At 52.1% G+C, this 18,201-nt stretch overlaps 7 protein-coding genes across 7 annotated transcripts; 5 read left to right on the forward strand and 2 right to left on the reverse strand.

The window, feature by feature from the left end:
* Positions 1-909: 909 nt before the first annotated feature.
* On the forward strand, positions 910-4,980 carry N7496_001551 (U6 snRNP complex subunit PRP24; the record flags this gene model as incomplete). The annotated part of the gene is made up of 2 exons (XM_056694482.1): positions 910-4,185; positions 4,252-4,980. 2 exons carry the CDS (start codon positions 910-912, stop codon positions 4,978-4,980), a joined length of 4,005 nt encoding a protein of 1,334 aa, XP_056561211.1.
* Positions 4,981-6,135: 1,155 nt separating this feature from the next.
* Positions 6,136-7,080, forward strand: N7496_001552 (uncharacterized protein; the record flags this gene model as incomplete). The annotated part of the gene is made up of 3 exons (XM_056694483.1): positions 6,136-6,417; positions 6,498-6,788; positions 6,889-7,080. 3 exons carry the CDS (start codon positions 6,136-6,138, stop codon positions 7,078-7,080), a joined length of 765 nt encoding a protein of 254 aa, XP_056561212.1.
* A 610-nt stretch (positions 7,081-7,690) lies between these two features.
* On the reverse strand, positions 7,691-9,071 carry N7496_001553 (DUF3500 domain-containing protein; the record flags this gene model as incomplete). The annotated part of the gene is made up of 2 exons (XM_056694484.1): positions 7,691-8,766; positions 8,852-9,071. The coding sequence occupies 2 exons, from the start codon at positions 9,069-9,071 to the stop codon at positions 7,691-7,693; spliced, it is 1,296 nt and encodes a 431-aa protein (XP_056561213.1).
* Positions 9,072-10,188: 1,117 nt separating this feature from the next.
* On the forward strand, positions 10,189-11,293 carry N7496_001554 (cupin domain-containing protein; the record flags this gene model as incomplete). The annotated part of the gene is made up of 2 exons (XM_056694485.1): positions 10,189-10,491; positions 10,559-11,293. 2 exons carry the CDS (start codon positions 10,189-10,191, stop codon positions 11,291-11,293), a joined length of 1,038 nt encoding a protein of 345 aa, XP_056561214.1.
* Positions 11,294-11,757: 464 nt separating this feature from the next.
* N7496_001555 (Zn(II)2Cys6 transcription factor) lies at positions 11,758-14,261 on the forward strand (the record flags this gene model as incomplete). Its single annotated transcript, XM_056694486.1, has 9 exons — positions 11,758-11,905; positions 11,970-12,033; positions 12,090-12,867; positions 12,916-12,949; positions 12,999-13,110; positions 13,171-13,191; positions 13,248-13,582; positions 13,635-13,809; positions 13,868-14,261. 9 exons carry the CDS (start codon positions 11,758-11,760, stop codon positions 14,259-14,261), a joined length of 2,061 nt encoding a protein of 686 aa, XP_056561215.1.
* A 488-nt stretch (positions 14,262-14,749) lies between these two features.
* Positions 14,750-15,457, forward strand: N7496_001556 (glutathione S-transferase family protein; the record flags this gene model as incomplete). Its single annotated transcript, XM_056694487.1, has 1 exon — positions 14,750-15,457. The coding sequence occupies one exon, from the start codon at positions 14,750-14,752 to the stop codon at positions 15,455-15,457; it is 708 nt and encodes a 235-aa protein (XP_056561216.1).
* A 172-nt stretch (positions 15,458-15,629) lies between these two features.
* Positions 15,630-17,622, reverse strand: N7496_001557 (putative monooxygenase; the record flags this gene model as incomplete). Its single annotated transcript, XM_056694488.1, has 6 exons — positions 15,630-15,756; positions 15,813-15,916; positions 15,982-16,171; positions 16,230-16,278; positions 16,334-16,395; positions 16,451-17,622. The coding sequence occupies 6 exons, from the start codon at positions 17,620-17,622 to the stop codon at positions 15,630-15,632; spliced, it is 1,704 nt and encodes a 567-aa protein (XP_056561217.1).
* Positions 17,623-18,201: the final 579 nt, after the last annotated feature.

Consider the following 18,201-nt stretch of genomic DNA (forward strand, 5'->3'; position numbering starts at 1 on the left):
AATGATGTCGGGGAAGCCGGTGCGGAAAAAAGGTCAAACTTGGCGGTTGCGCGGTTGGTCCAACTTGCTACCCGTAATTGCCTCAGGCCAACTCAGAGCCATGCAGTCGCGACGTGATCAATCAGAAAGGATGCACCTCCACGATGTTAGAGGAGATCGTAGCTTAAGACAAGGGTCCAGTAAAGCGGCATATCCTCTTATAGGGGAGCTGTATTTGATGTTTCCCTAATCACTAATTATCCACTTGATCTTTCCAAACTTGCTGCTGGGCATTTCCCTCTCACCGTCATCTCCACAGTGAAGATCCACTAGCCATCATCTTCCCTCTTTCAGGGCCTTCAGTGCTCTCCTTCTTCAACTGCCCGGCACCTTTCCCTTTCTTCATCCTCCTCCCCCCCCACCCCTCCAACCTTCCCAGGCTTCTCGCCTGTGGTCTTTTACCTCTTCTCCTCTTCCTCCTTCTTTCTCCGGCTGTGCTTCTCACACGCACTCGGACACTCCTACCTGGTGATCGATCGACCACGCCCTGGCGACTATCTCTCCCGCTCCTTCTCGCGCTCATCCGTTGTCGCCAGCTTTGCGGATCTCTTTCCATCGCTCTTTACGAAAGCCGCAAGCGTTCAAGTACACCGTTCTTTGCGCGACCGGTATTGCGCCGAAAAAAAGAAAAGCATCGCTCGCGATCTCGGCCACCTACCCCACGAGCCGGGATTTGAACATCGAGCTACGTTTGCCGGTGCAGGAATGGACATGTTGTTGAGACTCCTCTTGGCTACTGTCTGATCTGGATCTCTGCTACCTTTAGCACTATCCGCGGCCTTTGGTCACTGACATTATTCTTTGGGTGTTGATCACTCTTTCTTTCCCTTGGACGTGTTGCAGGTTCTCCCCTCTTCGAAATCGGCCATTATGGACATCAATTCATTGCTTTCTCCGGACTCGAATCCGAAGCCTGGGAACTCGACGCCCGTGCCCGGTCCTACGTCGAACAACGCACCGACCCCGGCTGCAGGGCCATCCCCCCACAAGGCAGTTCAGCGGGCGCGTTCAGGTCCTGGCCGCAAAAACAAGACATCTTCGCCTCTTGCGCAGCAAGTCTATGCTCCCACGGGGATACCTGAATCATCGCCCCCCGTTACTAGCCCCGGTGTTGGTCCCAGTGTCAGTGCTACCGGGAATGGAACTTCTCCTGTGACGGAGCGGCCGCCATCGAGACAGCCCTCCACGGGAATGGATACGCTGGCAGACCTGGCCTCAATGCAGCACCACCAACCTCCTCCCCCGCCACCACCTCAACAACAGCAGCAGCAGCCGCAACAACAACAGCAGCAGCAACAACAACAACAGCAAAAGCATCAACACGCGCAGCATCCCCAGCGCACGGCGCGCCAGAACGCACCTAACATGTTGAGAAATGCCGAGTTCCACCAGAGCCAACTCTCTCCATCCACCATCCACCCTCACGTGAACCAAATCAACCACAACACTCCCACCCCTCGCACATCGTTCGATTTGGCCATGGCGGAAGGTCCACGGGAATCCGCGCAAAGGAACTACGTCCAAACATCTTTGGAGCCCGAAGCGCAGCTGTTGGCAACCGAGTTGTTCAATAAAATTCAAGAGAATCCCCACACCTACGAGGCGCATGTTCAATTTATTGGATTGCTGCATGCAGGCTTTGTGAACCACGTCTATCCACCCAATAATCCCGATATCCACGGCGACCCACGTCGGTATGATCTCCTCAAGGATTTGAGGACCGCACGTGAGGAGATGGATAAGCTTTTTGCCATGGGTGAGGATCTTTGGGCAGAGTGGATTCAAGATGAGAGCATGCTTGCGCATACGGTGATGGAGCGCACCTCTGTAATGGAGCTGTGTCAGCGATCGGTCGAGGAAGAGTTTGGCTGCACTAAGCTTTGGCACATCTATGGCGAATGGGTGCTCTATTTGTACAATGCAACAGCCGGCGAACACGGAGCTGGCCAGTGGACCGAAGAAGACCGGATGATCGGCCGCGAAGTGTTCACTTGGCAGACCGTCTTGGACGTGTGGCAGCGAGCCGCGGAAGCGACGCAGTGGCGTATTAATAACAGCCATCTCGTTTGGGATCGATTCCTGGAGCTTTTGACTCAGGATCTAAGCCGAGGACCATCTCAAGAAAAGATCAACCACCTCCGCGGTCTCTATGAGGTGCGGCTACAGACTCCTCATGCTACCTGGGACCAGACCTTCCAATCATTCTCCAGTTTCATTTCTTCTTACTTTGAATCCAACTATGAGGAGATCATGTCGGAGACCGTTGCCCAAGCGTCGGCTGCAAAGAACTTCTATGCCGCGCGAGAAGAGTTTGAGCACCGACTGACCAAGGCCCAGGATTCTGGTGACAAGTCTGTTGAGTGGAACCTGTACAGAGAATATATTGATTGGGAACTCTGCCGCAACCGCCGAAGACGAGAATTCCACTTTGAGCTCGTCAATGCTGTTTACCAGCGGGCTGTTTTGCGTTTCCCTACGGACGTCTCGTTGTGGGAGGACTATGTCATGTTCCTCATTGCTGAATCCATGCATGGCCATGCTTCTACGACGACAATTTCAACCTTGGACCGTGCGACTCGCCACTGCCCTTGGTCCGGTAATCTCTGGTCCCAGTACCTGATGAGTTCTGAGCGAGAAGGCCAGTCTTTCTCCAAGATCTCCGGTATTAAGCACAGAGCTACCAGTACGGGTTTGCTAGACGCAGGTGGCATGGAAGAGGTGCTGAAAGTTCACACGACCTGGTGCAGCTATCTCCGACGACGAGCCTTCCTTTCCGATGCCACCGACGAGGACTTGGATGTGGCCGAGGTGGGTATTCGATCCGCAATTGAAAGCGTGCAGGAATTGGGCGAGAAGAAGTATGGTCGGTCGTACCAGGGAGACCCTCACTTCCGCCTGGAGCGTATCTATATCCGCTACCTCAGTGAAAGTGGCAGTTGGGACAGTGCGCGGGAGACTTTCAAGGGCCTCGTTCCTCGTCGTGGTGATAGCTACGAGTTCTGGCTCACCTATTACAACTGGGAACTTGTCTGCTGGAGCAAGTTCGTTCAGGGTGAGGCCACTGTGGATGCTGCCCGGCGCACTCCCAATCCTAGCTTTGCAACGGCGGTCCTCAAACAGGCAATCAAGCGGGAGGACCTTGACTGGCCTGAGAAGCTCGTGCAGACCTACATCGCCCACTGCGAGGATTATGAGGATGCAGATGAGTTGCAGCTTGCCGTGATCGAGACTCGCAAAGCTGTCCGAGCCGTTACGGCTCGAAGAGAGCGAGAGGCGCGCGAAGCTGCCGCCGCACAGCAGCAGCAACAGGAGCAGCAGCAACAGCAGTGGGAAGCCGCAGCCGAAGCTGCTTCTACGTCGGAGAAGCGAAAGCGCGAAGACGAGAAGGATGCAAATGGGCAGCCCACTAGCAAGAAAGTGCGCGCTGAAGAAGAGGTGGCCCAGGAACAGGAGGCTGCCGAGACTCAGCCTCCTGCCCGCGACCGTGAGCATGCTACTGTCGTGGTCAAGAATCTCCCTCGGGAGACTACTGAGCACAATGTTCGGCAGTTCTTCCGCCACATTGGCACGATCAACGGGGTCAAGATGCTTCCCGGGCAGGACGGAAATTCTGAAGTTGCGGTTATTGAGTTTGAGACCAAGGATGAAGCCCTGGCTGCTCTGACGCGTGACCAGAAGATCTTCAATGAAAACACTATTGAAGTGACGCTGGAGTCTGAATCGACCTTGTGGGTCACGAATTTCCCCCCTACCGCAGACGAGGAGTACATCCGCAACCTCTTCAGCAAGTACGGCCACATCGTCGACATTCGCTTCCCATCGCTCAAGTTCCAAACCAATCGTCGGTTCTGCTATGTGCAGTTTGCTGCTGCTAGTGCAGCACACCAAGCTACGGAGCTTAGTGGAACCGAAGTAGAGAAAGGCTACAAGGTTGTTGCAAAGATCTCTGACCCATCCCAGAAGGAAAAGCGTAGTGGAGCAATGCACGAAGGTCGTGAACTTTTCTGCAAAAGCTTTGACTGGAAGCTCAAGGAGAGCGATGCTCGAGATGCATTTTCCAAGTTCGGCACCATTGAAAATCTTCACCTCCCACTCAACGCCGACGGTTCCCACCGAGGGTACTTTTTCGTGGCCTATTCTTCTAAGGTATGTGTGAATCTTTTTGAGTTTCTTTGCCTTTTTGGTAATAATTGATTCTAATAAATTCTACAGGAAGAAGCAGAGGCAGCCCTCGCAATGGACAAACAAACCCTCGGAAGACGCCAGCTAGCTGTGAGCTTGAGCGGCAACACTGGCGCTAAGCGTATCGCTAGTACCATCATCTCTCAGATTGCCTCATCGGCATCACCGCCAGCCGAGGCCAATGGCAACACCGGAGGTGTGGTTGAAACCGTCGGTGGCCGATCGGAACGTACCCTCGCCTTGATGAATGTGCCCGATACTGTTAATGACGCTCGCGTCCGCGCTTTGGTTGAGCCGTTTGGGCGACTGGTCAAGATTGTCCTTAGACCGGATCACCAGGGTGCCATCGTCGAATACGTTGATGTCCATGATGCCGGCAAGGCCTCTTTAGCACTCGAAGGCAAGGAGATTGCTCCCGGACGCCCGCTTCACATCGGCAGTGTCGATGAGATGAAGCAACTGCAGGCGGAGAAGAAGACGGACCGCATCACCTCGATCAAGCAGGAGAAGCCGAAACCCTCGCTCCAACCTGCGGGTCCTATCAAGCGCCCTCAGCAGCCAGGTGCCCGTGGCGGCCGTCGAGGTGGCCTGGGTTTAAAGCGGGCTCCCGTTGCACCCCAAAATTCCACTGCCTCCGGTGCAGCTTCGGAAAAGGACAAGATGGACACCACCGCTGACAGCAAGGCCGGCGAGAGTGTCCCGTCCAAAAAGAGCAATGATGATTTCCGCGCGATGCTGGGACAGAAGCGCACGGAGTGAAGTGACATGGCAAACGACAACGATGACCTCGGCGCAACATTCGGTCTGACATGAAATCTGGTTGGCGTTTGTTCTTTCGGTAGTCATTCTTTCCCGATGCTACCTCGAGCATGAGATTGTGCCTGTACATCACTCGGGCCGGCCTTTTCGTGTCGTGGCTTGATCAATTTTGCTCGTGTTTTTAATTTCCTTTCTACCCCCCCATTTTCTTTTCTATGATGTTCGCTGGGCATGCGTGTCCTGCCTGTATATTATGCCTCATGTATCTTGCTGGTTCGTAACTTCTTGCCTAGTTTTTAATGATGACGGCCATTTTTGGGATGCCTCTTTGGGCAGATCTGGTAGATCGGTTCATGAGTGTGTGTTCTTGCAATGATGTGTGTTTCTTGTCCATTTTCGTATTGTGTAACCTTCGATGAGTATCGTGCCTTGGAGATGGAACCATGTAGGACTGGTTTGATGATAGCCTGAGGAGTGAAGAGATGCTAAATACGCCGAAAAATGCATACTAGTATGGATTCAGACCCCGGCCTATCAGGTAGGGAGTTGCGCCCATCCAATCTGATATTCTCGTGTAGACCGCTTTTACCGCCTCTTTCTCTTAAGTATGGGGAAAGGTGATCGCCGCCTCTGCGCCTCCTGCAGGTGCTTGGACGGTCCTTCTGCCTTGTTTTGCGGGCGAGTTGCCCGCGATAAGAGACACCCCCGTTGCAATTAGCCAGGAAATACGAAGTACTGGAGTTCAGACCGGGGGAATGAAGGTGGGACGAGAGTGGAGGGCGTGATTATCTGGATTTCTGGATTCCTGGTCATTGTAACCTTCAGTCAAGCAAGTAGGTAACTAGCAGAAATCACCAGACTCTCGCCGCGAAACTCTTTTTCCTTCCCCCTTACCTTCGTGAAAGTGCATATAGTTGGCCTCGATCTTCTTCTTCTGGACTATTCTATTTGTTTTGATTCTCTGTAGAATCCTCTACAAGTTGCTGCCTACAGATCTAGGTGTCGTGTCCACTCCCCGAAATTCCAGCCTCATCGGATGTACCGCCCTGTCGCACGGGCCAAATCTCGTCCTGAACACCTACGCCATCCCCCATCAGTACATCTTCTCCTCCCTTTTCTCCTCCTTCCTGTCCCTCGCCCCCTCCTCTGCCCGCCATGGATTTCCACCTGGTACCGAGGGGCACTGACCGGAACTATACGGGCTTCCTAACCAAGACAATCGTCTACTCAGGCACACTGGTGCTGTTCCTAGCTTGTGAGTTAACATCGAAGCTCTCCCCGCGCTACGATGGGATGGATCCACACGCCTATCCGCCTACATATCACCCGGATAACAGCTCCAAAAAGTTCTGGCTGACAAGTATATACACTACAGCTTTTGCGTTGACACTATGCTCCATCGTCATTCCAAAATGGGTTAGCTATCATAGCGAGAAGGTAGGTCAAGGTTACCTATGAAATTACATATGCGACCGGAACTGCGTATAACTAACCACTGCAATTACTCTCTCCTCCAGCCCGCCCACCACTATTCCTACGGTCTCCACCAACGCTGCTCTTCGCTCACCGATACCTGCGAGAATTTCCCACAGAGCCAAGACTGCCATGGAGATGACCGGTATTTCTGCTCGATGTGGCGATCCGTCGGGTTCTTGATGTCCTTTGCCGTGGTGTTGGAAGGCATGAGCATCGTCGCCTACCTGATTATCCTCGGCGGTGGGAAGCGGCTGCGAGAGAATGGTTGGCGGGTTCTCAGTCTGTTGATTATTTTGTCTGCTATTGTGCAAGCTGCGGGCATGTCGATTGTGGTAGGTCCCCTTCCCAATGGAAACAACAGCCGGATGACCCGGCCATTCCTAACCTTGGGTGGCTACGGCATTGAATATATACTGACGAGTGTTTTGGCAGGCATATCTGTTCGATAACGAGGACCGGTTCTTCGTTGGCTGGCGTTTGGACCAGTCTTGGGTTTTCTGTACTGTCAGTTGGTGCTTTAGTCTGATCTGCGCGGGCGCGATCGTTATTGCTGCTCAGATCTTGCCTTCCGAGGGAGGCTATGAGCTTATCCCGGATCATGATACGCTTAGGGTGACCTCTTGATGGGGACTGGACTAACTTTGTGATATATGGTGGTTGTCTCATCATTTTATGCGAATTCGAGTCGTCCGAGAAACGAACTATTCTTATGAATTCGAACCGGCGGGCCAAACAGATCGAGTTGCTCGATTTTATGCGACACTAATATCCCGCTCCGATTTGATGATCTACTTTGGCGTTTCCCCCTCTTATCTCTTATCTTTGTCCTGGCGATAATCTGCTTCTTCGGGCGTAGGGGATGTAAATAACTTTTTATCTTGCGTGCCTCGGTGGTAGTTTACGACTAATATGGATCATCATGCCTTTACTTGATATCATTTTTGTTGAAAACTTTAAGCATAGAGCAAGTCTGAGTGATAGGCGTGAGATGAGCCTCAATATCAATCATATCTTCGTGATACGGGTTGGAGACCTTTAACAAGCAACAATCAGAACGAAGACATGATCAGCGCGGTCTAAAAGGAAAAGAGGGAAGTAACAACAGCCTTCATACACCGGACACAGCTTAAAACACGCAGGTGCAGAACCAAAAAAAATGCTTCATCGAGATTCATTCCATACAATATACATGACGGGGGGGGACATCTTTCTCCTTATTCAAAACTCAAACCACCTACCAAACAATTTCCTTCGCGTTCAACCCCTCCACAGCGGGAATCTGAGCACGCAAAGCATGTCCGTAATCACCTGCGTTGGGAGTGCGCAGCAAAGTATGAATATGGAACTTCTTAGGCTCCTCATTATTCAAGAAAACGCCCGAGTGATGATCAAACTCGACCAGAATCACGGGGCTCTGAATCCGATAATAAAACGCATCTTCATCTCCATACCCACCGATCCAGCAGAAGTACGTCTCGTCCTCGAACCGACGCACCTGCTCGATCTTCATTGCCCGGGCCTTGGCGGGCAGATACAGTAGGTACTGCTCCAGGATCCCATACATAAGATCCTTTTGCTCTGCGCTGAAGGTAGACGCGAGGATACCCTCGTACGGCACTTCACGGTTATCACGGTATGCGCCGCACACGTGGCGCTGGTCATCCTTGTTCCAGCGACCGGTAGGCATAGCGGGATCCTTCATCTGGGCAAAGACACGAGCGCGAGACTGCAACTCGGCAGAGAGGGACTGCATCAATTGCAGACCTAGTTTCTCCTCAACCTGCATAATGCGGGTACCCGCGTACGGGCCGGCGTCAATCTCATTAGGCTCTGCGCCGGTGAACCAGGGCGAGGCGATAATCTGACCCTTGTACAGGAAGATATTCAGACAGAGGTGGTGGCCGTAGAAGGACCAGCCCCAGGGCCGGGTGGTGGAGGGACGACCGAAGAGGGCGAAGTTGTAGGAGAATTCGTTCATGACGCGCGGGGATTTGACGAGTTCGCCGAGGAAGTGGTTGATGCGCATGGCTTTGACGGCCTTGTCGTAACCTTCTGGGGAGAGGGTGGTTTGCAGGATGTTCATGACTGCGTCGCGGATGGTCGGGGTCACCTCGTCGAGGCGGACGCCCTTGTGGGAGAGGAGGAACTCTGGGTTCGACCAGGTGCGCCATTGCGGGGAGTCGATGTGGTAGCAGACGGCTTCCTTTTGTTTGTCGTCGAGGAGAGACAGGAGAGATTGTGTTGCGTCGACGATCTGTTGGATGGGGACATCCTCATCTTGTAGTGTGAACAGATCGGGACGGACGTTGCCTGTAGGTTTTAGTTAGAATTGATTTTCAAATTTATTCCTTGTTGCTAAGCTAGCTAGCTCTGGGGTTGCAATTGAGTTTCTTACCGTCGGTGGTGACACCCTTGAAGGGCTCCTGCAACAGATCCAACCAATGCATGTACAGCGCATGCAACCATGGGGGCTGCTTCCCCGTCTTAAAGGCATGCGCATACTCGTGAGCATCCTGCGTGCACATCACCTGGAAGCGCGGCAGGTTCAAATCAGGCAGATACTGGCGGTACTCGCCCGTAGGCTTTGCCAGCTGTGCATCAGATGTAGTCGCCATGTTGTGTTCAATGTTGTAAAAGAGTGAGGAGAAACCAAGGAGAGGGGCAGCAAGTGTACCCTCCCCAGAGTATTATAGTCCCTCGCAGGACCACAAACCCCACACGATTCGGGCTGAGGCGGCGTCCCCACGAACGTGGGGATTGTGGGTGATTTCTTATCCGATCGATGAATCTGAAGGGAATCTGGCGATGACTAACGGGGTTACGGGGTGGCGAGGAACGGTTTTTTAAATCTGGGAACCAATCCGGATGCTTCGGATAGGCATTTACGAGTGAATTTCGTCTGAGACTGCGTACAGCACTCTGGGAAAGAATTAAGTAAGGCAGAGAGAAGGTGGGAATGGGTCTTTTTCACTGTGGCATCAGCCCATCGACCGGCTGGGGCTCAATGTGGGAGAGCCGATTGCTTCGGAGACTGGCTTCCGGGGAAAAAGAACCCTAGAAGGACGAATGATGAGGGAATCTGGGGCTAGAGCAGAGTCTATGGTCATCATTATCAATTGATGTTTTAAATCAGGTGATCCTGGTCTTAGGTAGCTATGATTGTGTACTTTGACCAACTCCAACCGCGTCGACGTGTCGCGGGGCAGGATTCCACGGACTATCCGAGTTACCCCGCCATCCGAAAATATTGGAGTAAATGTACAATCTAGTTTCTTAGATTATCTTCCTTAGCAGGAAATTTAATGGCCTAGGTCCAATGAGTCCACCGGCTTAGTGCCACATTGTCTCCTCCGGAGATGAATCACTGCCGTGAAAAAAAAATCGGCAGCCAGCCAGACGGAGGCCGACTCGCACTTCGGCCTCTTCTCGCACCGACTCCGTGTAGGAAGATGGTCCAATTGACCGACTCAGGCAGAAGCCAATAACTGGGGCCATAGAATGGACAAATCAAAATTCACAATGAATTCCTTCCCCAAACAAAACCTCCTCCAGAGACAACTCGGATCTTCCGAGGACGGCTTCTCCGCCCTCGGCATCAGGTCCCCCGCATCCCGACCAGCTGCAACTTTCGGCAAGTTTAAAACTAAAAAAGCTCCCTCCGCCACTCCAAGGACCTTCGATCGATTCTTCCCCTTGAACATCTTCCTGCAAAAAATACCCCCTCCACACACAATGTCTCTCCCATTCTCAAATCAGCCCCCCGCTGAGCGGGTGCCTTATGCTATCCCTCAACTCGAGGGCGAGCGCATCACCATTCCCGGCAGTAAGGGTGTGTTCCGCATTCTGACTTCCTCCAAGCAGACCAATGGTCTCATGGCGGTCTTCCAGAGTGGCGCGACTGTCTCTGATGCTCCGGGTTTCCACTACCACGAGAAGGCCCACGATGTCTTCTTGGTCACAAAGGGCTATCTGAAGCTGTGGAACGGTCCTCAGTGCCGTATTCTGGGCCCTGGCGACTTTGCCTATATTCCTCCCGTATGTGCACTTCTTCCTGTTAAGCTGTGGACTTGGTAAGACGTTAAACTAACACTGTCCCTTATAGACTGTCATTCACAACCCCGAAATGGTCGGTCCCCACACGGAGCTCCAGGGCCTGATCACCCCCGGTGACTGGGTGGACTTCTTCCGTTACGTCTCCGAGCCCTACGAGGGTATCCTGGTGCCCGAGACCGACAACCGCGATCTCAAGTCTCTGTTGATCCCCAAGGTCATGGCCGCCAAGGGCAAGTTCGACGTCGTCTTCCAGCCCCACTACGTGCCCCCCGAGGTTAGCGACTGGACCAAGGAGGACGAGAAGCTTCCCGAGGGCCACCAGGGTTACTTCCTGCGCGCCAACACCGGTCCTCGCTGGATGTTGGGTGGTGTTATGTCTCGTCCTTTCGTTACGACGAAGCAGAGCACCGGTGTCTGTGCGATTTCTAGCATCGAGTCTTCCAAGGACTACGGCGAGACTGTGTTCTCCAAGTATATCACTTTCGCCTCTGTGGACCACTGTCTCTGCGTCATGGAGGGTGCTCTCAAGGTGAGCCTGGAGGGTGTGGGCGAGACTATCTTCCGCGAGGGCGAGACCGTGGTGATTCCTGCCGGCCAGGCTTTCTCCCTCGGCTTCGAGAGCAAATATGTCAAGGTCCACTCCTTTGCCGACGGTGATGGTATTGAGTCTCTGATCCACCAGGCCGGTAAGCAGATCGAGGAAGTCGTTCTGCCAGACCAGGCCCCCGAGTACGATTCATCAAAGCTGGCCTCGGTTGCGGAGGAGCTTAAGATTACCTTCTAAGATGATTATGTGTATGAGCCAAATGAATAGATCTAAATGTATATAGCGGCATATGAAATCTCATTTTTTTTTCAGTCCAAATTCCAGACATACCAATGTGGATCTCCAACACACACGCCCGTAGTACATCGGCAAATAGGCCATTAACCACAGCCACTATCTGTCTGCATTTGCCGAACTATCTTGCCCCCAACCCAACATTAATAATGTGACACCACTTAGCACCAATTAGCCCCAGTACCTCCTCTCCCTGATTGGCCCCCGGATTCCCACGGACACGACCGTCCCCGCGGAGTGTCACGTGGACCAAGGGGGGGCACGTCCGACAATCCGGATTTTCCGGACGTTGCGTCGTTATCACCATCTGCATTGAACTAGCGCCCATCTCCACGCCAATATACGCGCGAGATACCCCATTACCCCGGACGTGACAGATTTCGCGGGCTGCGAACGATGTCTGGATAATGCAAACTCACCAGAGTACGCCGCCCTTTGCTGCGGATGAACCGGCGCCCAAGCGGACGAAGAGGCCACGCGCCGCGCAGGCTTGCGACCGCTGCAGGACGAAGAAGTATAAGTGCGATGAGCAGTATCCGTGCTCGCATTGTAAAAGTGGGGTCTCTTCGAGCGAGTGTTCGAATTTCTGTACGATCGGATCCGCTAACGAGTGCTACAGAGAGTCAGTTGAATTGTGTGTACCAGGGGAATTATCGGGAACGGGAAAGCAACCGATCTGCCAGGTAGGATATGATTGACATCGCACCATGTGTTGCACCGTAGCTAACATCTCCTGCAGCTATGTCACCGACCTCGAGAAAAAGGTCGAGGAACTGGCTTCGAGGTTGCGTAATGCCGAAGCTCGAGTCACAGCATCCCCGCAATCAACAAAACTACCAGTAACCCAGCCCCCAGCACCGACAGGAATAGAAACCACTCCATGCTCGATGCCCCGAACGGGGTCTACGCCCCAGGAACCAGCCAAATTACCGGGTGACACGACACATGAAGAGTCCGCCGAGAGCGCAGACGACGAAATCAAAGAATTGAACCACCACACAAACGGCATCGAGTTCTACGGGAGTACCTCATCAGCAGCGATTATCGGCCATTTGAAAAAGGCACGAGAACCGAAGAGCCACGAAGAGCCGTATCCCCGACCATCCGATTTCTCGCTAATCTCCACCCTACACAATCCAAGTTTCTCGCCGTCTTATGCCACCGGGCCGACCGCTGCGATTGAGCAGCAGAACTATTACTTTGACCAGGCCCATGTGTTTATGAACGGGTATTTCGAGAATATCCATTTCATCCACCCATTCATCGACAAAGAGGACTTTTTATTACGTGCAAATGACCTCTGGTTCAACCGGTCACATACACCGGAGCCTAGCTTCGTCGCTCTATATCTGAGCGTACTATCCTTTGGCGCATTGGTGCGTGTTTGGGACGAAGATAAGCTTGCTGGGCTAGGGCGCTTTGAGTGGAGCCGGAAATTGTTTGGTGAGGCTCAGGCGTATCTGAATTATTTGCGGTTTTCGAATGACCTTGAAACGGTGCAGTGTCTTTACATGATGGTATGTGAGGATCATTCTGGCTGTGAGGACCGTGCTTACAATTGCTAGGCCAAGATCTGCCAAAACGAGTTGAATCCAAATTGTGAGTATATTCAACTGCTTGATATGCAGGGTATGCTAATGTTGGTTAGTGGCTTATATGTACTTGGGTCTGGCGGTACGCACATGTCTCTCTGCTGGGTTCAATCGAGAAGTGGAGTGCCCCAAAGATCCTCGTTCGAGCTGGATCTCGAAGACTTGGTGGTAAGTCGACAACCTCGTCTTCATGATTTGCAATGTTTTACTTGCTGACTGGTTATTCAGGGGCATGTTCTCGCTGGAAATGTAGGAAATTTGGGCATCTACCTTTCCCCTATAGAGTAGTTACTGATTGATCATAGTGAAATGAGCTTTTCCGTGGGCAGACCAGATACTCTTGGAATGGACGAATACCACAACAGAGCCATTCCAGACCGCGATGACACCGAATATGCCATTATCCCGTGGATGATTGACTTTGCCCAGATCATACGACGAGTATCTGTTCAAATTTACCATTCACGCATCACTCTCCAAGAGAAACTCCAGCTAGCTCTGCAAATCGAGATGGAGATGGATCGCTGGCTCGCGAGGCTACCGGAGAGGATTAAGCCAGATATCGGCGCTTATAGGCTGTCGCGTAGCGCACTTCGTGATCCCAAGTGGGCTCGGAGGCAGCGCCTCGTGCTGGCAATTCGTGAGTTTTTAACACCATACTCACGCTAGTACAAAATCTAACCTTCTTCCAGGATATTACAATGTGAAAATGCTGTTGTTCCGACCATTCCTGAGCCATTTCACTCGCAAACTCCGACATCCACCCAATGAACTAGAAGAAACGATTGCCAAGTGTTTGGATGCGGCCATGAAGACAATCGAGGTGATTCATGACATCTACCGAGTGCACACATTTTTCCGATGCTGGTACGTACCTTATAACCAAAGGTCAACCTCACCCACCGCAATATTAACATCTAACTAGGTGGTACAACACAACCTATGTAATGTTCGCCACATCCACCCTCCTCCTCCCCATGTCCAAACTTGGAATGTGCGCCGACACCATGCCCCTTCTCCGTTCCGTCGAGATGGGCGTGGAAATCCTCGAGTCCATGGATGAATCCGTCGTCGCCCGGAAATCAGTCGAGATTATACGGCAGTATCTTCGTGATTTCCGAGCTTCCGGTGCGCAGCAGCCTGCGTCCGGTCCAGGTGATGGCACTGAGGAAGTGCCGGCATCTACGGAAGCAGGGGTTGGCCAGGGCTTTGAAATTCCAGAGTGGGCTTATGGATTCGGGTTCCCGGATTATTCCTTTGATGGGATTGCCCGGCTTTTTGATGATATCGGGGGCTTGCCTATGCTGGATGGTGATTAGGGTGTGGGGGGGGGGGGGGCTATAAGGTGGATAATTGTGTATGAGGATGTATAGATATTTATGAATTATTATGTCGAGTCATGAATTTACTCGTGGTTTTACGGAGGAGTCCTACCTTTCTTGTCTTAGTGCTGACCGTGCGGACTTATCGAATGCTTAAACCCGTTTTCCTTTCTGCCTTGGCAAGGCTGGCATAGCACTAAGTTTGACTCACAGTAGTAGTTGGTTACTATCGATTATCAGATCGTCGATCTAGATTCTAGACTCTGATTATTGGTCATAAATCTTATTCGACGTCATACCCCAGACCTCGAAACACGAGGTACACGAGTGTAACCTCAGCTTTTAGCAAGCTATTTAAAGCCGAGGAACTTCCCCGATCGACAATACTTTAAATTCCAGGCCATTATTTTCTTCAAGAACATCTCCTCACCGTCTCACCTACACATAATTGTCCCATTGTACAGCCACTCCTATTACTCGCAAAAATGCCACTCACCCTGCACCACCTGGGCCTCTCCCAATCCGAGCGCATAATCTGGCTCGCCGAAGAACTCAACCTAGACTACAAACTCGTCCACCACAAGCGAGACCCCATCTTCGCCCCCCAATCAATCAAAGACCTCCACCCAGCCGGAACAGCCCCAGTCATGGAAGACGATCCATCCACCGTCACCCAATCCCGCGTCGTCCTCGCCGAATCAGGCGCTATCATCGACTACATCATCGCCGTCCACGGAAAGGGAGCACTCGCGCCTACCCCGAAAGACGGATCGGCGTACCCGAATTACCTAGAATGGTATCATTTCGCTAATGGAAGCCTTCAACCGGCTCTCTTCCGGGTTCTTATGGCTCGCGGCCCGGCGTCGGATCCTAACTCCCCCGTTGTTGTGCGGACGTTGGCAAAGTGGGATCATTTATTGTCTATGATGGAGGATAGACTTGCTGAGACGGGCGCGTATCTTGCTGGTGAGATGCTTACGGCTGCGGACATTATGACTTTTTTCACGTTGACTACTATGCGTGGCTTTTGTCCTGTTGAGTATGATGTGGAGAAGCATAGGCATATCTTGGCTTATTTGAAGAGGGTTGGGGAGAGACCGGCGTATCGGAAAGCCATGGAGATTTGTGAGGGAAAGGACTTTGTGCCTTTGTTGAGTGCGAAGGCCGAACAGTTCTCGTTGATGAAGAGGTGAGTATGGAACCTCCTGGGGCGAAGTTCTCGCGGGTATAGTGTACATTATTGAAACAATCTATAGATCTCGACTCTGATAGCTTTTTACTGTAAACAAGATTTAATGAGTCTTCCATGTATAATGCATATATTGAAACAGAACTATATGAAATGCTAAATTGTGTATAAAAGGTTTACAAAACTGAACAGGATGATCGAGAAGTCTGCTTTCCGAAGACTTCTGGGTTCTGAGCCACAGCCTTCTCGACCTCCTTGATGGCATCGTAGCCGTATAGCCAGGGCTGAACTTCCGGGCATGTCCTGTTCGGAGATTTGTATTAGACATGTACTTTGAAGACGGGGTCGAGACTTCTTACCATCGACTGGGGAAAGCTCCCTTAATCTCCTTGCCAAGCTGCGAGAGGAAAACCTCATCACGCTTCTTCTGCTCTTCACCATCCACCATGTGGAAGTCGTGTCTCTGTAGATACGGCTGTTAGATATTACATTCTCATGACACTGAGAAGGGAAAGTTTCAAAGCTTACCTGCTTGAACGTCTCCCGAACGATAGCCTCTCCTCGAGACTTGCGAAGGCTCTCATATAGACGCAGGATACGTGGCAGCTGGGCCTTATCCGTCATGTGTCCCAGCAAGAGGCCGAGAACGGCACCGTCCTCTAATGAGGAGTTGGCACCTTGTGCCAGATAGGGAAGCATAGGGTGGCAAGAGTCGCCGCTATTCGAAATAATTAGTTAATAATCTCAAAGATACCTTGATGTCAATTGGCACATACATGAAGACAAGGTTCGACTTGTCATTGACCCACTTCTCCATCTCACCGTCTAAATTCATGTTAGTATCAATCTTGAACTGAATTCACAATGTACTTAAACTTACGGTGCATCAGCTTCCACTTGTCGATGCTACCGGTTGTGACATAGTCCAGGAACTTGGTAAGACTGAGGACAATGGGTTAGCCAGTGAAACTCCACATGTGTAACCAGATACACATACATTGGATCCCAACCAACAAACAGCTCCTTCATTTCATCCACCGAGCCAGCCTGTCTTGAGACACCCGGTGGCAAATTATCAGGCACCAGCAAGACAATGTTGTACATGCTTCCTCCTCGGACAGAGTAGCCCACAGCATGAGCGCCAGGTCCAACCCAGAAGTGCACCTCGGGGTTCTCCACGAGCGCCTTGAGCGTCGGGTCAGTAACCTGGTCAGAAGTCAAGACAATCCGATACGCCAGATCACCCGTCGGAAGAGGCTCATCCTTTCTTCCTTCGAATGCCTCTCGGCACTGAGACCACAAGCCGTCCGCCGCGACAATCAGATCACCGGTGTATTGGTTTCCCGCCACCGAGTGGACGGTGGTAGTATCAAAGTCGACACGCTCAATTCTCTCACCCAGGTGGAAGGTCACGCCCAGGTCTTGAGCGCGCGCATACAAGCCTTGTTGGAGATCCACTCGGTGCAAATCAACAAAGGGTGCATCATCATACTTAGCATGGATGCCCTTATCGAAAGCGTCGTCGTGAGCCAACACTTCGCCCGAGTACCGGTGGACGGTCAGCTTCGTGGGCTCGGCCGCTGCCTCCCATAGTGAATCCCGGAGCTTCCAGTATTTGAGGAGACGCGAGGCATTCGGGGTAATCTGCAGACCAGCGCCAACCTCGGCTAGCTCCGGTGCTTGCTCGATGACCTGGACGGAGTGACCAGAGAGGGCGGCAGAGATGGCCGTGGCAATGCCACTAAGGCCAGCGCCGACAATGACAACGCGGAGACGAGCTTCTTGGGAGACCTGTGTTGTTTGAATCTCAGCAGGGGGGTAAGCAGATGGAAAGTCTGCACTAAACTTACCATGTTGAAGGGTTGTAATGGCTGACGACTCGGATGTCAAAAGAGATAGATATACCAGCCACAACAATGAGAACTCAACGCAAACGAGGTCTCTCTTGAATATTTCAAAGAAGAAGGACCTTCTCACGCTCAAGAAGTTATTCGTAGCTCGCGCTGTCGGTGTTAATTTCGCCGGAAAGGCCGAGGCCGACCGGAACTTGAACTCGCCCCGCGCTCGGGAAAGCCGACGCTCGGAATTTCCAGTCTCAACGAATTCAACCACGAAACTGTCAATGCACGAGCAAGTCCAGCGAGACGCCTTCTCGGTGGATACCTTCATCCACTCGGTAACGCGGCTTGCCGTCAGTGTCCGGGGTGCATATCATCGCGGGGGAGCTGAACTTTCATACCCTCGTGGGTCAGCCTGGGGTACCAAGACTAGACCGACAAGAATCTGGGGAAGTCGACACCAGATCAAGAATATTGAGTCACTATGATGGGAATACATTCTCCATTCAGCCGACAAGGTATGGGTCTGGTCATCCCATCAAACCTCATGACCATATTCGTTGACCGAGTCTCGTTTAGTGGCGCTTTAGAGGCTTGCGGCTTTAGGGCTTGACCGAGCATCTCGACTCTCCCAAGAACCTCACTCTATCACGGCAGGCGGCTCAAATAAAGAACCGCCAAAGAGCTTGACAGGATTTACATGGGTTCCCGGATTCCGGACCCTGAAGAAGAAAATAAACCATCACTTTTCTCATCGCCAATCGCCAAACTCTACCAATGAATCCTGATGAATGCTCGCTTAAAGAGGCGTCGTAGGGATGTGGACCCGACGCGCATCCGAATCTCCCCCACGGACATCCCGAAGACCCTCTCCAGCAACCCCAGTCAATTTTGATTCGTGATCACGGCT

This window comes from Penicillium cataractarum (assembly GCF_028827025.1).
Source record: "Penicillium cataractarum strain IBT 29864 chromosome Unknown utg000001l, whole genome shotgun sequence".
Lineage (NCBI taxonomy): Eukaryota > Fungi > Ascomycota > Eurotiomycetes > Eurotiales > Aspergillaceae > Penicillium > Penicillium cataractarum.